Here is an 18,707-nt window from a genome sequence, read left to right on the forward strand (position 1 = left end):
AAATATTGGTAAAAGGCAGGATGATTGCTTTTCTAACTGTGGTTAAAATCAGTACTGCATTTAAGCGACCTACTTTCAGGATAAGCCAGGACCAGTGTGCAACAGGCAATGCATTACCTTTTGGAAGCAGTTAAATGCTAGAAAGATCTTCCTTGATGGTTAAAGTTTATTACTGTTTCATAAGAGGCCTGTGAAGTAGTAAGGAGCTGAACTTCATCTATTGGTGCACTTTGGATGATGCACTCCATTTTAATGAGATTAAAGGTTTAATGCAGATAAAAGATCTGTTCAGTGCACCTGGATTCAACACAGGGATTTCAGTGCAATTCAGAGTCATTTGAGAGCTATGTTCATGATTGATAAGAGCATCTGACTTCTTTTCTATTCCATACAAAGACAAAATGATCAGGACACATTTCTTGCTGTTTTCAGCACTGATCGTGTGCAGCATATCTGCCGAGGAAATCTTTCAGCCAACTCTAGTGCTGGACATGGCTAAAGTCCTTCTGGACAATTACTGCTATCCTGAAAACCTAGTGGGAATGCAAGAAGCCATTGAACAAGCAATCAAGAGCGGAGAGATCCTGGACATCTCAGATCCAAAAATGCTGGCCAGTGTCTTGACAGCTGGAGTGCAGGGCGCTCTGAATGACCCAAGACTGGTGATTTCCTATGAGCCATTACCACCTGCAGTTCCCAAGGAAGAAGCTGAGGGTTCCCCTACCCGTGAGCAACTCCTGAGTCTTATTGAGCATGTGATCATGTATGACAAGCTGGAGGGCAATGTTGGCTACCTGAGGATTGATTATATCATAGGAGAGGAAGTTGTGCAGAAAGTTGGAGCTTTTCTGGTGGACAAGGTCTGGAAGACACTGATAGACACATCTGCCCTGGTGATAGATCTTCGTCACAGCACTGGGGGACAGATTTCTGGCCTCCCTTTTATCATCTCATACTTGCATGAACAAGACAAGAGGCTGCATGTTGAGACTGTATACAACCGTCCCTCCAACACCACCACAGAGATATGGACACTGCCAAAGGTGTTGGGACAGAGGTATGGCAAAGACAAGGATGTCATTGTTCTGATCAGTCATCACACCACAGGGGTGGCTGAAGATGTGGCTTACATCCTCAAGCACATGAACAGAGCTATCACTGTTGGAGAGAAGACAGCCGGGGGTTCACTGGACATCCAGAAGCTGCGTATTGGTCCTTCCAATTTCTATATGATGGTTCCTGTGTCACGATCTGTGAGCCCCTTGAGTGGGGGTGGACAGAGCTGGGAAGTGAGTGGGGTGATGCCATGTGTGGCTACTGAGGCAGAGCAAGCCTTGCAGAAATCCTTGGACATCCTGGCAGTGCGCAGAGCAGTGCCTGGCACCATTAGCCACCTCAAAAACATATTAAAGGACTACTACAGCTTAGTGGAAAGAGTACCTGCGCTACTGCGGCACCTTGCCACCTCTGACTTCTCTTCTGTGCAGTCATCTGAGGACTTGGCCACCAAACTCAACGCTGAGTTGCAGGCCTTATCTGAAGACCCCCGCCTGATGGTCCGAGTAATGATGCCAGGTGAAGCTGCTGATGCCCCAGCTGAGAAGCCAGTTGGAATGGCAGCTGACTTACCTGACAATGAGGAGCTGCTGCATGCCTTGGTGGATACTGTCTTCAAGGTGTCAGTGTTGCCAGGCAATGTTGGCTACATGCGCTTTGATGAGTTTGCAGATGCCTCTGTGCTTGCAAAGCTGGGGCCTTACATTGTACACAAAGTGTGGAAGCCCCTTCAAAATACAGAGAACTTGATCATGGACCTGCGTTACAACCCTGGAGGCCCTTCCTCCTCTGCTGTGCCTGTGCTACTCTCCTATTTTCAAGATCCCGCTGCTGGTCCTGTCCATCTCTTCACAACTTATGACAGATGCACCAACCATACACAGGAGCACAACAGCCAGGCAGAATTGCTGGGACAGTCCTATGGGGCTAAGCGTGGCATCTACCTGCTCACCAGCCACCACACTGCTACAGCTGCTGAGGAGTTTGCTTATCTCATGCAGTCCCTGGGCCGTGCCACACTGATCGGTGAGATCACAGCAGGAAGCCTCTCACACACCCGTACCTTCCCTCTGCTGCAGCCTGGGCCAGGAATAAGCCGTGGCCTGACTATCACGGTTCCTGTTATCACCTTCATTGACAACCACGGGGAAAGCTGGATGGGTGGAGGAGTTGTTCCTGATGCCATAGTGTTGGCTGAGGATGCAATGGAGAAGGCTGAAGAAGTGCTAGCCTTCCACAAGAACATGGGAGTACTGCTGGAGGGTACCGGGCAGCTCCTGGAGGCTCACTATGCCATCCCAGAAGTGGCTGGTAAGGCCAGTGCCATGCTCAGCTCCAAACGGGCCCAGGGAGGTTATCGATCCGCTATAGACGCTGAGACTCTGGCTTCCCAGCTCACCAGTGACCTGCAGGAGGCCTCTGGAGACCATCGGCTTCATGTCTTCCACAGCCATGTGGAACCAACGCCAGAGGAGCAGGTTCCCAATGTGATTCCCAGCCCTGAAGAGCTAAGCTACATCATTGAGGCACTCTTCAAAATTGAGGTATTGCCAGGGAACCTGGGTTACCTTCGCTTTGATATGATGGCTGAGGCAGAAACGGTGAAGGCCATTGGGCCACAGCTGTTGCAGATGGTATGGAACAAGCTGGTGGACACGGATGCCATGATTATTGACATGAGGTACAACACAGGTGGCTACTCCACTGCCATCCCAATACTTTGTTCCTACTTCTTTGAGCCTGAGCCTCGGAAACACCTCTACACTGTTTTCGATCGTAGTACCTCCCGCAGCACAGAGGTGTGGACTCTCCCCCAGCTCACTGGCAAGAGATACGGCTCCCTCAAGGACATCTACATCCTGACAAGCCATATGAGTGGCTCAGCAGCTGAAGCTTTCACTCGCTCTATGAAGGACCTACACCGGGCCACAGTTATTGGTGAGCCCACAGTCGGTGGATCCCTCTCAGTGGGCATTTATCGTGTTGGTAACAGTTCCCTCTATGCCTCCATCCCCAGCCAAGTGGTGCTCAGCCCAGTCACTGGAAAAGTATGGAGTGTGTCTGGCGTGGAGCCACACATCACCATCCAGGCCAGTGAAGCCATGGCTGTAGCTCAGCACATTGCGAACCTGCGTGCCCAGGTGCCACAGATACTGCAAACTGTAGGCAAGCTTGTGGCAGATAATTATGCCTTTGTGGACATTGGGACTGTTATAGCATCCAACCTCACAAAGAACAAAGACAATTGTAAAAGGATCCATACAGAGGAAGAACTCGCTGGGAAGGTGACTGCCATCTTACAAGCTCTTTCTGATGATGAACACCTGAAATTACTCTACATCCCTGAACATGCCAAGGACAGCATCCCAGGGATTATGCCAAAACAGGTACAGTTCTCTCATACTCAGCTATAGAGATGCCAGCTGGAATGGGAGCACTAAGTCAGATACCTTATCTTTTTTCTAGCCCATGCCATAAACCCACCCTGATTTACCCATACCTAGAGGAGAGGCCAATGCCTGAGTAGGTTTTGTGGGCTGAGCTGTCTCTGACACTAAAGGCAGTAGCTTGTGGAATTAGATGGTAATTCTGGATGCATAGAATTTGGAACCGACCTTCAGGCTGTGATCCTCAGTTGCCATATGCCAAAAGCAAAAATGCAGGGCTTCAGGGTTAGAGGGAAGATATCTCATTGTTTCTGTGATCCCTCCTCTTTCAATGCTGCAGCTTTTCCAGCTGTAATATGTTTCAAAGCCAGGTTGTAATTTGATCAAAGTTTGGTTGGACTAGAGTAAATGCATACAATTCACTAATCATGCAACCATGTGCTCTTTGATGGACTTTTCTATATAAAATTGTAGCAACTGACATATATTACACTAGAATAATCAGCAAATCCTTTGGTAGTGGCAGTGGAAAGTTGTTCTAATTGTATCTCATACTTAGTATCAGTTAGTTTCCCAGTGACCTAGAAATACTTTGGAAGAAGTATCTGGGTGGAAGTTAGGGGACCCAAGGGAGAAATTGATTTTTAATAATCTACTTTTGTCCTTGCTGTGTGGTTTGCATAACAGTCTGTGCTTTGTTCTGAGCCTGAGTGTTTATACACTGGTCTGCCTTGGCAATCTTTCTTGTTCATTGTTGTGCTGGAGAGAGCTCCCAGGAGCACTTGTTAAAATTCCATCTTTAAATTAAATAAAGGGTTAGGATAACCTGATCCCTTTCTTGGATGGGGTTAGCTGCTTTCTGGCTACTGCACTAGCTTGCCTATCAGGACGTATTTTCTCCAGGGACTCATAAAATTACTTTTTGAAGAGAATGCATTTGCTTTGCAATGAACCAGAGTAGACCAAGTGTCAGGTAACTATTAAATGTTTCCTGGGGGAGGAAATCCGTGGACTTCCACACTCTGAAATTTTGGCATGCATGATTTAAAGTGGCCATGACCTTTGTGGTATTATCACAAATAATAAGGTCAAGGACAAAGTCTAAGCATTGTCAGGGGCAGATTTTTTTTTTCAAGTCTGTTAACCAAGAGATACTGGCCCATTCTTGCATCTAAGATTAAATTAAAATAATTAATTAAAGGAGTTTTATATTCCAACACTCTCCCTCTTAACTTGGTTGAGTGTAGAAAACTTCACTCTAAAGATATTTCAAATACATTCTTTGGACAGAATTCTGTGCTCAGTTATTATCAACATACCAGTAGTGACACATCATATTTTCTCTCCATTCTACAGAATGGAAAAATCTTGTAAATTTGTCACTGTGTTCATTGAAGGCTGTTAATGAATATTGTTGGTGGGTTTTACGTGTTCAAATCTTACTTTATTCAGACCTCAAATGTCAAGAACAGAACAGAGGACAAGTATCTTATTTGTCACATGACATAAAATTCTGACCCTGATAGTGCTGGTGAAGAAATGCCATTATATTATTCAATACCTCTGTTTTACCATAGTTCTTTGTCAAGCACAATGACTGGAAAAGGTCAGGGATACATCCATAAGACGGAAATCACATCAACGTGGATGAAAATCCGGACAAATGTGAGATTTCTGCAAGGTGAAATAATGTATAAAGAGCAGAGAATCATGTCTCTTATGAGACTATTATGGTTTCCAGAGGCAGAAATATTCCCTCATATTGCTGGAGGAAATCGGGAGTCAGATAAGAGAGCATTAAGATGTTAAGGAAGACATTGAAGTAATTAAAGGATTTTCCTTGAGATGAAGGTAAAGGAAAATTCACCCATTGTGCAGAGCTCTGGGCAGCAAGAGTGCCTTCATCTGTTTTGCTTTTGCAACTATAAGATGAATGCTTTCTGTGAAACATTTCAGTATATCCTAGAGAGCAAACACCTTTAGAGTACAGTGAAGCATATATGATGGCACTAGCTGTGTTTGTAAATTAAAAAAAAATTAAAATTCAGCAGCCCGATATATGGTCATAGGGCTCTCTTGATCTATATCACATTTATTCTTTAAAAACCTAAGAGCTAGTTTTTCTCTTGTGCTACCTACCTTCCAAACCACCCTCTCCCTTGACAGTAGAATTTTACTGTTAATGACCTTGATGGTGAAGCAGATCCAACACAATTAACTGAAAGTGATGATGAATAACTACAAGTTATGGGATGGGACACAGGAGACAGACAAGTGAAATGCGTGCAGACCTTTGTATCTGCTGCACTCTGCTGCACCAGAAAAGCTGCTGAAGCATTGTACAGGGGAGTGAATGTGTCTCCTCTGAGCAGCAGCGAGGCCACTGCTGGTCAGACTTGTCAGCTGCATGAATGTCACTTTCTAAAGTCAGACTTCCTTGAGTCAAATTTTGTCTATATTTTTTGTGAACCAGAAAATAACATTTTGCTCATATGCCAGAGCTCTGTAAACTTGCTGATCTGCAGTTTAATAATCCCTGCTCACTATTCTTCTACCTCTCTCTCCCTCTCCCGTCAAACCTTCCTCTAGAAACTGAAACATTTGTGTTTGTGACTGTCCACCTATGGAAGAACGGCTGCCTGATTTGGCATAAGTGTTATGCCTATTTTAAATGATGAGGGATCTCCCTGAGTGATTATTTTGGCCCCTTCTTAATGACCAAATACTTTTAATGCAGTCTTTACACCTAAGAGAATTTTTGTAATGACGGTTTAGATAAGCAACTGAAAATAATGATCAGAATAAAAGGCAAAAACTGATCCGTTATAAAGAGAAATTGTTCCTGCTTTTCAAGTCCTTCTGTTTCCAGATGAATAATATGTATATATAGGAAAGTAATTTGCCTGCTGGAGGAGACAATCATTAGATGTTTCACCAAAAGTAAGTACAGTTTGCTTATATCCCTTCATTAATGAGTGAAATCAAAATTCTCAGCCTCAAAGTGTCAAGATACATAACCAAATTGCTACATCTATTGCTAACAGGTGGAAAAACAGTCGTTGTAGGCCCCTGTGATGTTGATTTATATCAACATAACCACTGTAAAGTCAGTGATACTACGCAAGTTTATGCAAGAGAAAAATGTCTCATGTTTAACTCTCGTTGGCTCTTCACCTTTTGCAACTTTTGCTTCTTTGTTTCTAGGGTGATAGTGTTTACTGCACAACTCTGGGAGGGAAGTAGCTTATTTAGGGGGAGTCCTGTAAAAATGTAAATGGGTTCTGCAGAGTTCATAAGCTGAGCACAAGTCAATAAGGTCAAGCTATTGCAGTAAATACTCATCATCGTCAAACTGGAATGGATAAGGAAGAATATAATCTGGAAGACATGAAATCTTCTGCTACATATAGCTCTAAAAAAAATCATCTAGAGTGTAATATGCACAGTCTTGGGCAATGGTTTTCTGCAAAGATGTAGCTCAAGTATGGAGAGAGCAGAAAAGAGGGACAGGAGCAAAGAGAACACTGAATAAAAGTAGTCTTCAAAAAGTTTAAAGTATTTGAGTTGTTTATCCCAGAGAGAAGAAAACTGAGAAGAGACATGAAAACAGTCTTCAGATACGTAAGAGACAGTTTCAAATATGAAAAGAATAATCTCTTCCCTTGCCCATAGTAAATAGGCCAAGAAGTAATGCACTTAAACAGCACAAAGTAGTGAACTTTGACTGTTTACACTGGATCTTAAAAACATCTTTCTAATAGTAAGGCTGGTGACGTACTAGCGTGGATTGCCTGGAAATCACCCAGTAAAATGTGTGTTGTTAAGAGCAAGTGAGAATGAGCTATCAGGGCTATAGCTAGTCCTGCTCAGTCCTTGAGCTGAGGGCCCTGCTAGGATGAACAGTTCCACTCCAGCCTGAGAGGATACACAAGGAACCCAAATGCTCTAAGAAAAATGCAACCCTGCCACTCAGCCCTCAAGATCTCATGGTTCTTAAACTAATCTCAGCATTTACAATGGTACTGCAAGAGTATTGGCTGATAGTATTTTAACAACCAGCAGTTGACAGCACTAGCAACCTTAATGGGAATCAGTTATCTTTCAACGGTCAGCACAAAAATAGCTATGAAAAAACAGGTTCCATCAAAACAGACAAAACAGCTTAAGGGAGAGATGAAAGGAAAGAATAAAGGTAGGAGAGGCACATTTAGAAAAGTGGTTTGCCCAAGGCTGAGGTTTGTGTCAATAACAGAATCAGGGATCAAACTCCATGCACAAGTCCCAAGGCAGCATTCTAAGGTCCTATTTTGTGTGACATCGTGTATTTTATTTAGGCCACTCACCTGTGCAAAACAGGACTGCAGACCCTATATGGTTAATGAAAAAACCTTCCTTGGCTTAAAGTGGAGTTAGCTTGGAGGTCCTTTAGTGTAGCACATTGCTTATAGTGTGCACCTGAGGGTTTATATTTAACAACAAGCCATTTGTATGTAAACATTGTCTGACTGAGCAGCAGCTCTTACTTTCAGCTGCATCCTGTCCCAGCTTGTCCTTGGCCAGCAAACAGGGCTCTGCCTTCCAAAGAACAGCGTGTGATTGCCTCCTGAAGCTTGACTTACCTCCCTAGGCACCCGCAGCACACGGCCCACGTGCCAGGGTCATGAACCTGCAGTTCTTGCAGGGCAGTAACTCTCTAATGTCAGTCACAGGCTCCTCACCTCTTTTGCTGAAAGGTTCAGACACTTTCTCTGGCACCCCAAAATTACATTCTGAGTGCTTTTCATCTGATTTCCAGTCTTAGAATTTTTAGAATAGATACATTTTCATACCTTTTCCTGCAGCCATGAAGAGCTTTCATTTATATCCTTGCACATTTATTTCATCCCATGATGTTGTTATCATAACAACACCATGAGACCTGGGGCTTTAAGAGCAACCTGCCCACCTTGAAATTTACAATGAATTTTCAAGACTTAGCACAACTGAAGTCCTCAGGGAACAAAAATGTGATGCATCACAGTAAAAGAACAAGTCGAGAAAAAATTTATCAGTTGTTATTATTCTTAGCACATTTATGGGTATGCATTTAGCAGTTATCACTGGAGACAGAGATAAGATATCTGTGTCTTCAGTTAAAATATCATTAGTAAATGGCTGAGAATAACACATCAGTTTTATTTTTAAATGTTACTAATGAGTGATGTTTTTATTTTTCTCCTGGGGGGGACCAATATCTCTGAACTAGACATAAGTTCTGTCAGAAAAATCAATCCATGCTGGATATATTTTTCAAAACTGTGATTTGTTAGTCAAAGTACAGCGGGCAGATCAAGTAGCATTGCTGTCACTGGGAAGTGGATTGGAAATGACAAACTCAGCAGTGCTGGACTGATGTGTTTACAGTCCAGATACAATGGTTGTTTTCACAAGGTATAGTGGTAAAGAAGGGTACAGAAGAGTTTGCTCTTACCATCAGGCCAACAACAACTGGCCAACAGGGCTTTTAAACTAGTGTTTGAAATTTTGGTAATTTTGGCATACATCAGGGAATGAATGATGAAGTGTCATATGGTGGGTAATTTTCCCCTGGGTAACCTTGAGCTGTGTCAAACACTGCTGCATTCACACACCTTGGAAAAAACTCTTTCTGCTGTGGCAGACCTGCTTTTGGCAGGAGCACAGCTCCAGGCCAGAGCACTACATAGAGGTCAGGAGATTACCTGACTGCTCTGTAGTTGCAGAAAGCCCAAGTGCCTGCCCAATTCTGTGGCATGTTGTAGACTGGAAGAGCACCTCTAGCCCATGGCTCACTGCTGACTCCTTGTTCTTTTGAGTGTAAAAGCATGGATTGTCCAGGGATGAGCTTTGGCAAAGGGCAACTGATTAAAAAAAGGATATCACTCCATTTTCACAGCAATCCTGAGGAGAAAAAACCAAATGGCTGAAGGTCATATAAGTCATATGTATTCTAAATTTTTATCTCAAGCTGAAAGAGACTATTCCGTTTTCAGATACTGCATATAAAATAGAAGTTTGGCAATAGGAGCTGGCTGTGTCCCAATGCATACAGGGGTTACTAGGATAACTTCATTATTTGGCCACACATTGCTACTAAAAAATCTCTGCTGTTTAATAACATAAGCTAAGCAAAATTAAATAAATCTCAACCTGACACGTGAGGCTGCAGGCACATGGCCACCATATAGGAGATTTAGCATATCTACTTCATGAGTATCCTAGCACATGCCCAACACATCAGGTTCCTCACTGTCACAGGGACTGGGTCATTAAGAGGGGCCGGGGCCACCTCTTAATGACCCACCTGCACCAGCAGCCAGCAGCTGCAGTCCAATGAGGCCAAGCAAGAGATTATGAAAGTCCCGGGTGCTGTATTTAGAAACAACCCATAAAGGCAACATGTGGGCTTGGGTGGCAGGCCTGGGATCTATGCTGCAGGCTGGGATTGGTCTTCTAGCCTCTTTGCTTCAAGGAAATTCTTGTCTTTTTGAAAAATGAACTGAGCTCTGGTGCTTGATGGGGATTCCAGCCGTGTTATTGATGCACCTTATACTGCACAAAGCACATCAGGCAATGCTAACCTCTGTTTAGTGTGAAAAATATTGTAAAATTAATTATGTTTTTCAAACTTGGTCACATTTCTCACACGTGTCCCACCTGGATTACACACGACCCACATAATTTTGTGTCAAGCTACCAGTGCCAGCAAATGATTTGTTTTGTTTTTCCATATTCTTTCAGATCCCTCCACCAGAAGTATTTGAAGATTTGATTAAATTTTCATTCCACACAAATGTATTTGAAAACAACATCGGCTATCTGAGATTTGATATGTTTGGAGACAGTGAACTTCTAACCCAGGTGTCCGACCTAATAATAGAGCATGTTTGGAAGAAAATTGTTCACACAGATGCATTAATCATAGACATGAGGTAAACCTTTGAATGGCAAATAACCAAATCTCTTTCAAAACAGCATTTTATTTGTAGCAGTGAATTAGCTTTACATGGCTTGCTGTCCTGTTTACAGGCTAACATTGCTAGGATTAATTGAGAAAAGGAAAACAACCAAGGAAAATAATAACAGTCTGAAAGTATATCTCAAGATAAATTGTATCATCACTTGAGATGTTTAGAACTAAATAGGCGAATTTAGGGAATAGTTTGCAGAATGCAATTCTGGATGTTACACATGTTTTATTTCTCAAATTTCTTCCTATTCTAACTCTCCATGTCCCACATATATATATATAAATAAATCTTTTACATCATGTAGTGGCCAAGATTCAACAGTCAAAAAGACAAACTGTGTTTAAGGCTGTGTTACAACATTTAATTTGCCATATCTGCAGTGCTAAATAATTCCGGGCAGTCAGGTCTGTACAGAATGGGCCCTGTGCACAGAGCACAGAGGTATTTAGAGGTACTGTAGCACTCTTGGGCCCTGCTGCACCAAGCTGCAGCATCACACATACACCTGCTCTCTGCTTAGAATTCTGTTGGACACTCCAGTGTGTCAACAGTGCTCCAAGTCCTATGAGCCATAAGATGTCATCCATTTATCATCAGCTATCAAAGCAGATTAATATAAAAAATGTACATTTTCTACACAATATTTAAGGAAGTAATGCCCTTGTTGTGGACCAGAGCTAATGTGTGTGATCCCAGAACATTACAAATATAAACCAAAGAAAAGAAGGACTTTTTAAGAACTTGGTTTTAATGTTAGAACCACTTGCATATCTTGTTATCATGGGGCCCTTAATATTTGCTAATCTTCTTAATATTCTTGTGGGATTTTCTGCTTAAGGAGGAAAAGCTGAGCACAGTGATGAGAGCAGAGACAGAGATCTCACTGTGTGAGCTCAGAAGAGGCAAGGCAGCGACCGACACAACACACCCATGACTGAATTTGAATTCAGCTAAAGCACCACCATCTTCCAGTAGACTTGAGATAGGATTGGGACTTCCCTCTTTCTTGCCCCAGTTTTCTCCTGAAGTAAGAACTTCAGGGCTGGGGGCACCGAAACAGAAAGGATGAAATTATCTCTCAGGTACCAAATGGTACCATTGTAGCTCTTTTCATGTGTTGTTTGGTTTTGGTTTATCCTCTTTTTTTTTTTTTTTTTTTTTTTTACATTTAATTTATTTAAAGTCTTTTCAGTGCACAACAAAGACCCAGTCTCTCAAGGCATATAAAACAGAACCCCAGACAAATCTTTTGAAATTCTCTGTTAGCCAATCTTATCATTTTAAGACTGATGATTTAAAGTTTGCATGGGATTAACTGTAATGAATAATGTTTCTCATTTTACAAGTTTTCCTCCCTGAAACAGCTGGGCCACTCATGAACTTCATATCTGGATAATTTCAATTTTGCATGGGATTAATCATAATGCATAATGTCTCCCACCTTAATAGTTCCCCTTCATAGAACAGCTGTGCTACTCATGAACTTCATATTTTTAACTCTCACAGCATTGACAGGAGACACTGATAAACCAAAAGGCCTCTCTGAGGTCACATAAGACATCTGTAAGAAGAAGTACTAGCATCCAAAAGTTAGGTTAAAACTCTGGCAACTGCTCAGTCATTATTACTGACTGAAGTTACTGCAGTTTCACTGTCTGCAAGAGAGTCCCAGGAAGAGTGTTCCAGCATTGCCCTTCCTGCCACCAACTTCAGCCGTGATGGCACCAGTGGGAACCAGGGCTGAGCTGTGCTGCAGCACCCCCTATCAGCAGCACAGCACTATCAGGGACATGTTGAAGATGGTCATTTAACTCCTAGCCACTCACAGTGTCCATGATACAGCTCCCAAAGGCTAAAGAATAAAGACAGAGCTTCACTCTTCAGAACAGAGCCCTCCGGATTGTCGGATCCTTTTCTGGAGGTGAAAAATCTTAGCTATAGACTGAACTGAATAAATTCATTTTCCAGCAGGTTTTTGCTGGAATGCCTGTGCTAGGTACTCCTAAAATCACCTCCAGAACATACTGAATCCTCACTCTTAGTAAGTAAAGTACAAACATTTCTAGAGCTGTATGTACTCCAGTATTAGTGAAAAGTGACAGCAAAAATATTTTAGCAGTTAATTGTATGTATTCATAGCAGGGGTTCTCCAATGACAGGCTCTCCAGTAAAATTAATCTTTAGAGTGCTATGAAATTAAACTGCAATCAAAGTTTTCAATTACAACTGTGCTAAATGAAGTAACTAACACAATCTTTAGGCACCAAAAAAATTACCTCATTTAAACCACTAAGTTTTCTCATTTTGTATAAAAAAAATAAGAACACAACGGTTCTACAAACATATGTTGCTTTAATTGGAATCTACTTTTATGCATTAGGGTTTACGTATTCACTTCTTTCTGGCTGTGTCAGGAACAGAATGGATTACTCAGAGGAGAGTAAGAATGTGATGTTTCTCTGCGGATTCAGTCTCTGTTTACTTTCTGATTTTTTTATAGGTAACATCAAGAAAAAAAAATACTTTTAAGTTTTGTGTTTGCTTTTGAAGTTAGTTATGGTCAAGAACAGTCCAACACTCTTAGACAGGATTTTGTTTATCTGATAGATGTGCAAGTGCTGGTAGGGGAGTATGAATGTAAAGATAACAAAACATGGAAGGAAGATTAGCTGCCTGACACAAATTTTCACTTGTTTCCTTAATATTTTTAATTTTTGAAAAGGTACAATATTGGAGGCTCCACTACACCCATAGCAATCCTATGCTCATATTTCTTTGATGAAGGACACCCAATTCTCTTGGACAAAGTTTATGACAGACCCAGTGACTCAGTAAAGGAGATATGGACCCAGCCACAGCTCAAAGGTAAATGACAATTTTTCAGAGTAGCTTTTCATTTCAGATGTCTCTCCTTGTCCTTTTAAAGTGATCCATTAAATCCTGTAACTCATTTGGTGAAAACACCTGCCATGATCATCTCAAGCTCTGTGGAGAATGTAGAAACAAAAAAAAAGTGCATTTCAGCCACATCACTCAATGCCATCTACAAATAACAGTTTATTACTCCTAGAAATGGGGTATGTTAGGCACAGAGGTCTGTAAATTGGTCCCCAGAAGTTTAGCCAACTACTGTGTTCAGTTGCTTTTAAAAACTGCCAAAATTAAAAATTAATCCAGTGTTGCCTGGACCTCTAGTGATGTCTCTTCCATACACTCCCTATAGTTTTTAGTTCCCTACGACCTACCTGTGTAATGCTCTATATCAGTAGACGAAAACTCTGTAACACTCCAGTTTGTCCAGAAAAGAGTAAGACAAACACTAAATTTTGTACATCTGGGTGAGTTTGAAGCATTTGGCAATGTCTCACACACCCCCCACATACCCTGCCCCACTTTGTGGAAGTCCAAAGGATGCTGTAACATGAAAAAACAGAGCTCTTCAGTGTTCATAAACTGCAGTTAGAGTGCTAAGAAGCCTTAAACAAGGGATTTAATTATTTTAATTAATTAATTAATTAATTAATTTCCCCTCTTAAGCTAAGACAGTAGCAAAAAAGTTAATGTTGTCTGCAGTTGTTGGCCTGGATCATGCTGAAATGGTTAAAATTTGTCCCAGTCTGCAGGGCCCATCTATTTTCCCAGGCAGTCAGAGGTGGGTGGTGTTGGGGATATGATTTCTATGGACACATTCCAGTTCCCATCAAAGAGAACAGGCAGACTCATTAACATCAAAGCAGCTGGATCTGGTCCTGTATTATATATATATCTACTGAGAAAAGTCTTCTAATGGTTATTATGTTTATAGTGAAATGAGATGACCAAAGATGGTGTGAAAATTAATTACCATGCTATTGGGCCCCTCTCTTGGAATTTAGCATGAGAATTATATGTCGTACTATTGCTTACTTATAGATTGACATTTTTAGAGCTTTAGTTTTCAAGTTATCAAGTCCTAGTTATTACCCACTGGTCACTTTTTTAAAGAAACTAAACTCTCAAACAGTATCTAGCATGTTCAGATATATTGAAAATAAGGTTCAAAGCCCTTCCTATTCCTGTCAGCTGTTTTATGTAAGAAAATGAGATATTTGGCTCAGATCCTAATAATAAAGGGGTATTTGTTGAAGGGTTTGGGACAAAGGCCATGTATAGCTTCCATTTACAAACTACAAAAAAGCTGGGGGAAACCACTATAACTGTAATTTCACAAAATAACGCCTGCACAGTTGCAGGCCAAGCTCTATGACAGCCATGTTCCTACAGCAGGGGTGAGGGTGGAACTGAAGATGCTTCTGGATGAGTTTTGACTAGTCCTCCTGCAATGGTGAAAAATGGCATTTTTCTCACCTGTCTATTCCACTATTCTGATGAGATCTGGAGCTCCCATAAAAGGCAAAGCCACAGAAGAGCTGAGAGTAGTAATCATGAGCTGGCTTCTCTCCTTATGGAGCTCATAACCAGAAACTGATGGCACAAGACCACCACACTGGGAGACAGCCTTTTGGGGTTTTTTACAGCATAAAGTCTGGGCTAGTGTTAAAAGTACTTAAGTACTATCATAGGCACAAAGTATATTTCCAAACTTCTTGGGTGGTTAGTACCAGGCAGGGAGCAAAGCCTCTATCTTGGCTTCTCTTTGCTCTATTATAAAAATAAATCTCTGAAAATGGATTCATTTCTGATGGGTTTTTTCCTACCTTACAGGGGAGAGATATGGCTCTCAGAAGGGGCTGGTGATCCTCACCAGTGCTGTGACAGCTGGGGCTGCTGAAGAGTTTGTATACATAATGAAGAGACTGGGTAGAGCTCTCATCATTGGGGAGAAGACCAGCGGTGGCTGCCATTCCCCACAGACATATCAGGTGGATGAAACCAACTTCTACATGGTCATCCCCACCTCCAGATCAGTCATCTCTGCAGACAGCACCTCTTGGGAAGGGAAAGGAGTCCCTCCTCACATGGAAACACCAGCTGAAACTGCACTCATCAAAGCAAAGGAGATGCTCAATACTCACCTGCACAGCTCTAGATAGGTCAGTGGAGGAACACAGCCCTAGTTCTCATGAAAAGCTAGCTAGCTACCCAGATATAAACCCTAGAAAGAAATGGGAGCTTCACTCCAATCTCTATGGTCTGGGATGGGGTCCCTGTACATAGCTCAGAGTGACTCCTGTCCAACATGCTTTCATTTTTCCCACTCTGTGCACCCCACTCTTTCTGTGCGTGATTGAAATACTTCAGCAATTCACTGGGGTTTCTGAATTCCTGTCCTGTAATCGAACATAAATGTTCAGTGTGTCAGTTTTTTAAAGTGTAGCTACCAATCACAGATTTCCTTTCATCCCATAGAAAATCCCAGTTGTCAGTATTGAAAGCATGTGAACAACTTTAAAGACAGAAAAGGCTCTTCTTTGGAAATCATGTACATTCCTATTTGTAGATCTTTAAAAATTAAGATTGGTTGGAAGAGTCTGTTTTCCAAACTGCAAGAGATAAATTAAGTCTCTTCTCCATTTCATCATTTAGATGTACCAAAAATAACCATTCCCAGTCTGTCAGGGTTGCTGAGACTCCTGGTATTTGAAAGGAACCTGCCTGCTTCTCTCAGTGTCTGCCAGAGGGGAGGAAGAGCAAGACAAAGGCAGTACATTGACTCTTCTACCTAGTGCCCGGATCAACTGACTCAAGAAAAGAATTGTATGTTTTTACTTATGGCTAAAATTAGATTGCTCTGTTCTTACCCCAAGACAGAAAAAAAAAAAAAAGAAGCTGAAAAATATCCTTTGCACCCTGCTATCAGGCTACACATGAAGTGATAGTATGTTCCAGGAAAACTCACAGAGATATTGACCTGAGCTGAATGCACTGCATTCTTTCCTACAATTCTTAGTTAAACATATATCTTCATAATTATTTACACAAATGTGTAACTTTAATCTAGATCTCAGATTTTCTCATCTCTACAAAATGCCAGCTGTAAGGTAATTAAATTAGGGAAGCGGTCCCCCAAAATTCAGTTAGAGTTTACAGCAGCTACACATTGGTGTTCATTTGCTCCTTTGTAAGTTCCTGCCTTTTTTATATATATATAAATTGTGTTAAACCATTGACTTCAAGTTTTTACAGGAAGAAAATTTTAAGAACTAAACAGATTTTCCATCTTTTTTATTACTTGTCATATCAACTACATTCAGTGTGATTGCTAACCTGAACTCTTTTGAGACATTTTCATGTTCTGATTTTTATTCACTAGCTTGTTGTTAAACTTCTCAGTGTTGTGGAAAATACTTTAATGAATCAAAACCCATACAGAATGTCATGTAAAGGGATATATGTATGAAGAATATTAAATATTCTTAATGTGGAAAAAAATGGAGAAGTCAATGAATGAGTAAACAATACTAATGTATTTCTTTTAATGTCTTTTAAGCCTCTTTAATATCTAAATGATCCAGATAAACTGCTTTGTTTTCCTAAAAACAATCTGTTGTGCTGCCATATGCAAACAATGTTAATTGTTAAGCCAAATATTTAGAAACTTTAGCCATCCATTCAAGGACAAAAAGCTGCACCATGTGGACACAAATAACAAATAAATTCTTCCCAGAGTAATATGGGACATACATATGTATAATAAATATGTCTAGAAATCGGAATCCAGTTGGAAAAACAAACAAAGATGCAATTGCTGGTGAGTCCATTTTAAATCAATAATGTTGTTAATTCACTAAAGTGATCGATTTCAGTGGAAAACTATTGTGCAACCTTGAGAAATTTTATTACTTGACAAAATATTATTTGCTATTTCATAGTACTGGTTAATTAATATTGAAACTGCCAGGCTTAACAAAGGCCAGTGTGTTAAAGGCAATTTTTCCTGTCTTCAGAAACTGCTGTGTCATAGTTATGCTCGTCTCAATGAGTTCAGACCTCACGGAACTACAGTCAGTAATTGTGTAGAAAATTACACTGCATTGAAAGGTCTGAAAATCACAAAAGCACGAATGCAAATTAGTTATGGAAAGTCCATGGTTTGTGGTTTGAATGAGAAAGTTAGAAGGCTTTAAGGAGGGAGAAGCAATTTGAAAAGTGCCCTTCCAGAACACAACGGGAAACATGATGAAACTGCCAACCTCTCTCTAATCTGGTTCCAGAGCTGACATGGACATTCTGCAACTCATAGCACTATTTTCTTATCATCCCACCTAGAATAACTTCCTGAATTTTTATCCTAATCATGTTCCTCTTAAAGGCAGGAAGAAAGGAGTTATTGTATCAGACTACCTAGCAGTATCATCTTTCTCCTTCCAGCATTCATAGAACTCTAACCAAGAAATGACAGCCAGCTTTTATTTCTTTTGTGCTGCCTTAGACCAGTGATTTCCAAACTGTGCTCTGTAGATTCAAGGAAGCTTACAGACTGCCTTGATTAGTGAAAAATTACCTCATAAAAAACAAGTAAATATATATTTCTCAAAAGCATATCTAAGTGTCATTTCGCTGGAAAAACACAACTTCATCAGAAAAAATTCAGGGCTCAACGATCAGTGAGTGAACAAATACCATAATCTGGCATTTCCTATCGGTAAACTCATTATCCATTGCAGAAACACAGCCTGCACAACTAGGCTTAACAGCCCCGTGTTGTGTCCCTTTTCACTGATCCAGAAACCCATGTCATGGAAAACAGTTGTTTGAGCAAAATGAACAGGTAGCTGCTAGCAAAGACAGGAAAAGAACCAGTCGGCTCACTGCAAATTGTCTCCTCTTGTTTTAAAAATAAAATTATTTTTACCCCTTCCCTAGCATTTCTACTTGTAGAAAAGAGAGAGATCCTTGCTGTAAAATCACAGTATTTCACAGGGATAGAATGCAGTCCTTCATTTCTTCACAAATGCCCTGTTCTAGTGGAGTGCTTTCCTTCCAGCAGGATTTCATCTGCACCAATTTAAATTTTCAGACTTCTAGACATAAGGGGAAATAAGCTTCCAGCATGACTCAATTATAGGAAGTTTGTTTTTCTTTGTCTCGTTAGGCTTCCTTCTGCCTGTTTAATATTTGGTTCGCTCAGATTTAATACGAGTATTTTCATTTAAAGAAATAAAACCTGCAAAAATTTTGGATAAGCCCCCTGGTTTATGTAACACAGTTTAGATGAGACCCTCAGTTAAATTTGAGACACATAAAAGATTTTCACTGTGCCTGCACATAGAGAATCAAGTTCTGGTTCTGTTGGCATCTGTGTGTTTTGCACTGATACTAGCAAAGATGCAGC

General features: G+C 41.0%; 1 protein-coding gene across 1 annotated transcript; it reads left to right on the plus strand.

Moving 5' to 3' along the window:
- Nucleotides 1–401: 401 nt before the first annotated feature.
- On the plus strand, nucleotides 402–16,496 carry RBP3 (retinol binding protein 3). Its single transcript, XM_063406471.1, has 4 exons — nucleotides 402–3,443; nucleotides 10,203–10,393; nucleotides 13,155–13,297; nucleotides 15,137–16,496. Exons 1-4 carry the CDS (start codon nucleotides 402–404, stop codon nucleotides 15,463–15,465), a joined length of 3,705 nt encoding a protein of 1,234 aa, XP_063262541.1. The 3' UTR covers nucleotides 15,466–16,496.
- The last annotated feature ends 2,211 nt before the right edge of the window (nucleotides 16,497–18,707 follow it).

This window comes from Prinia subflava, chromosome 9 (genome assembly GCF_021018805.1).
Source record: "Prinia subflava isolate CZ2003 ecotype Zambia chromosome 9, Cam_Psub_1.2, whole genome shotgun sequence".
In the NCBI taxonomy this organism is placed as follows: domain Eukaryota; kingdom Metazoa; phylum Chordata; class Aves; order Passeriformes; family Cisticolidae; genus Prinia; species Prinia subflava.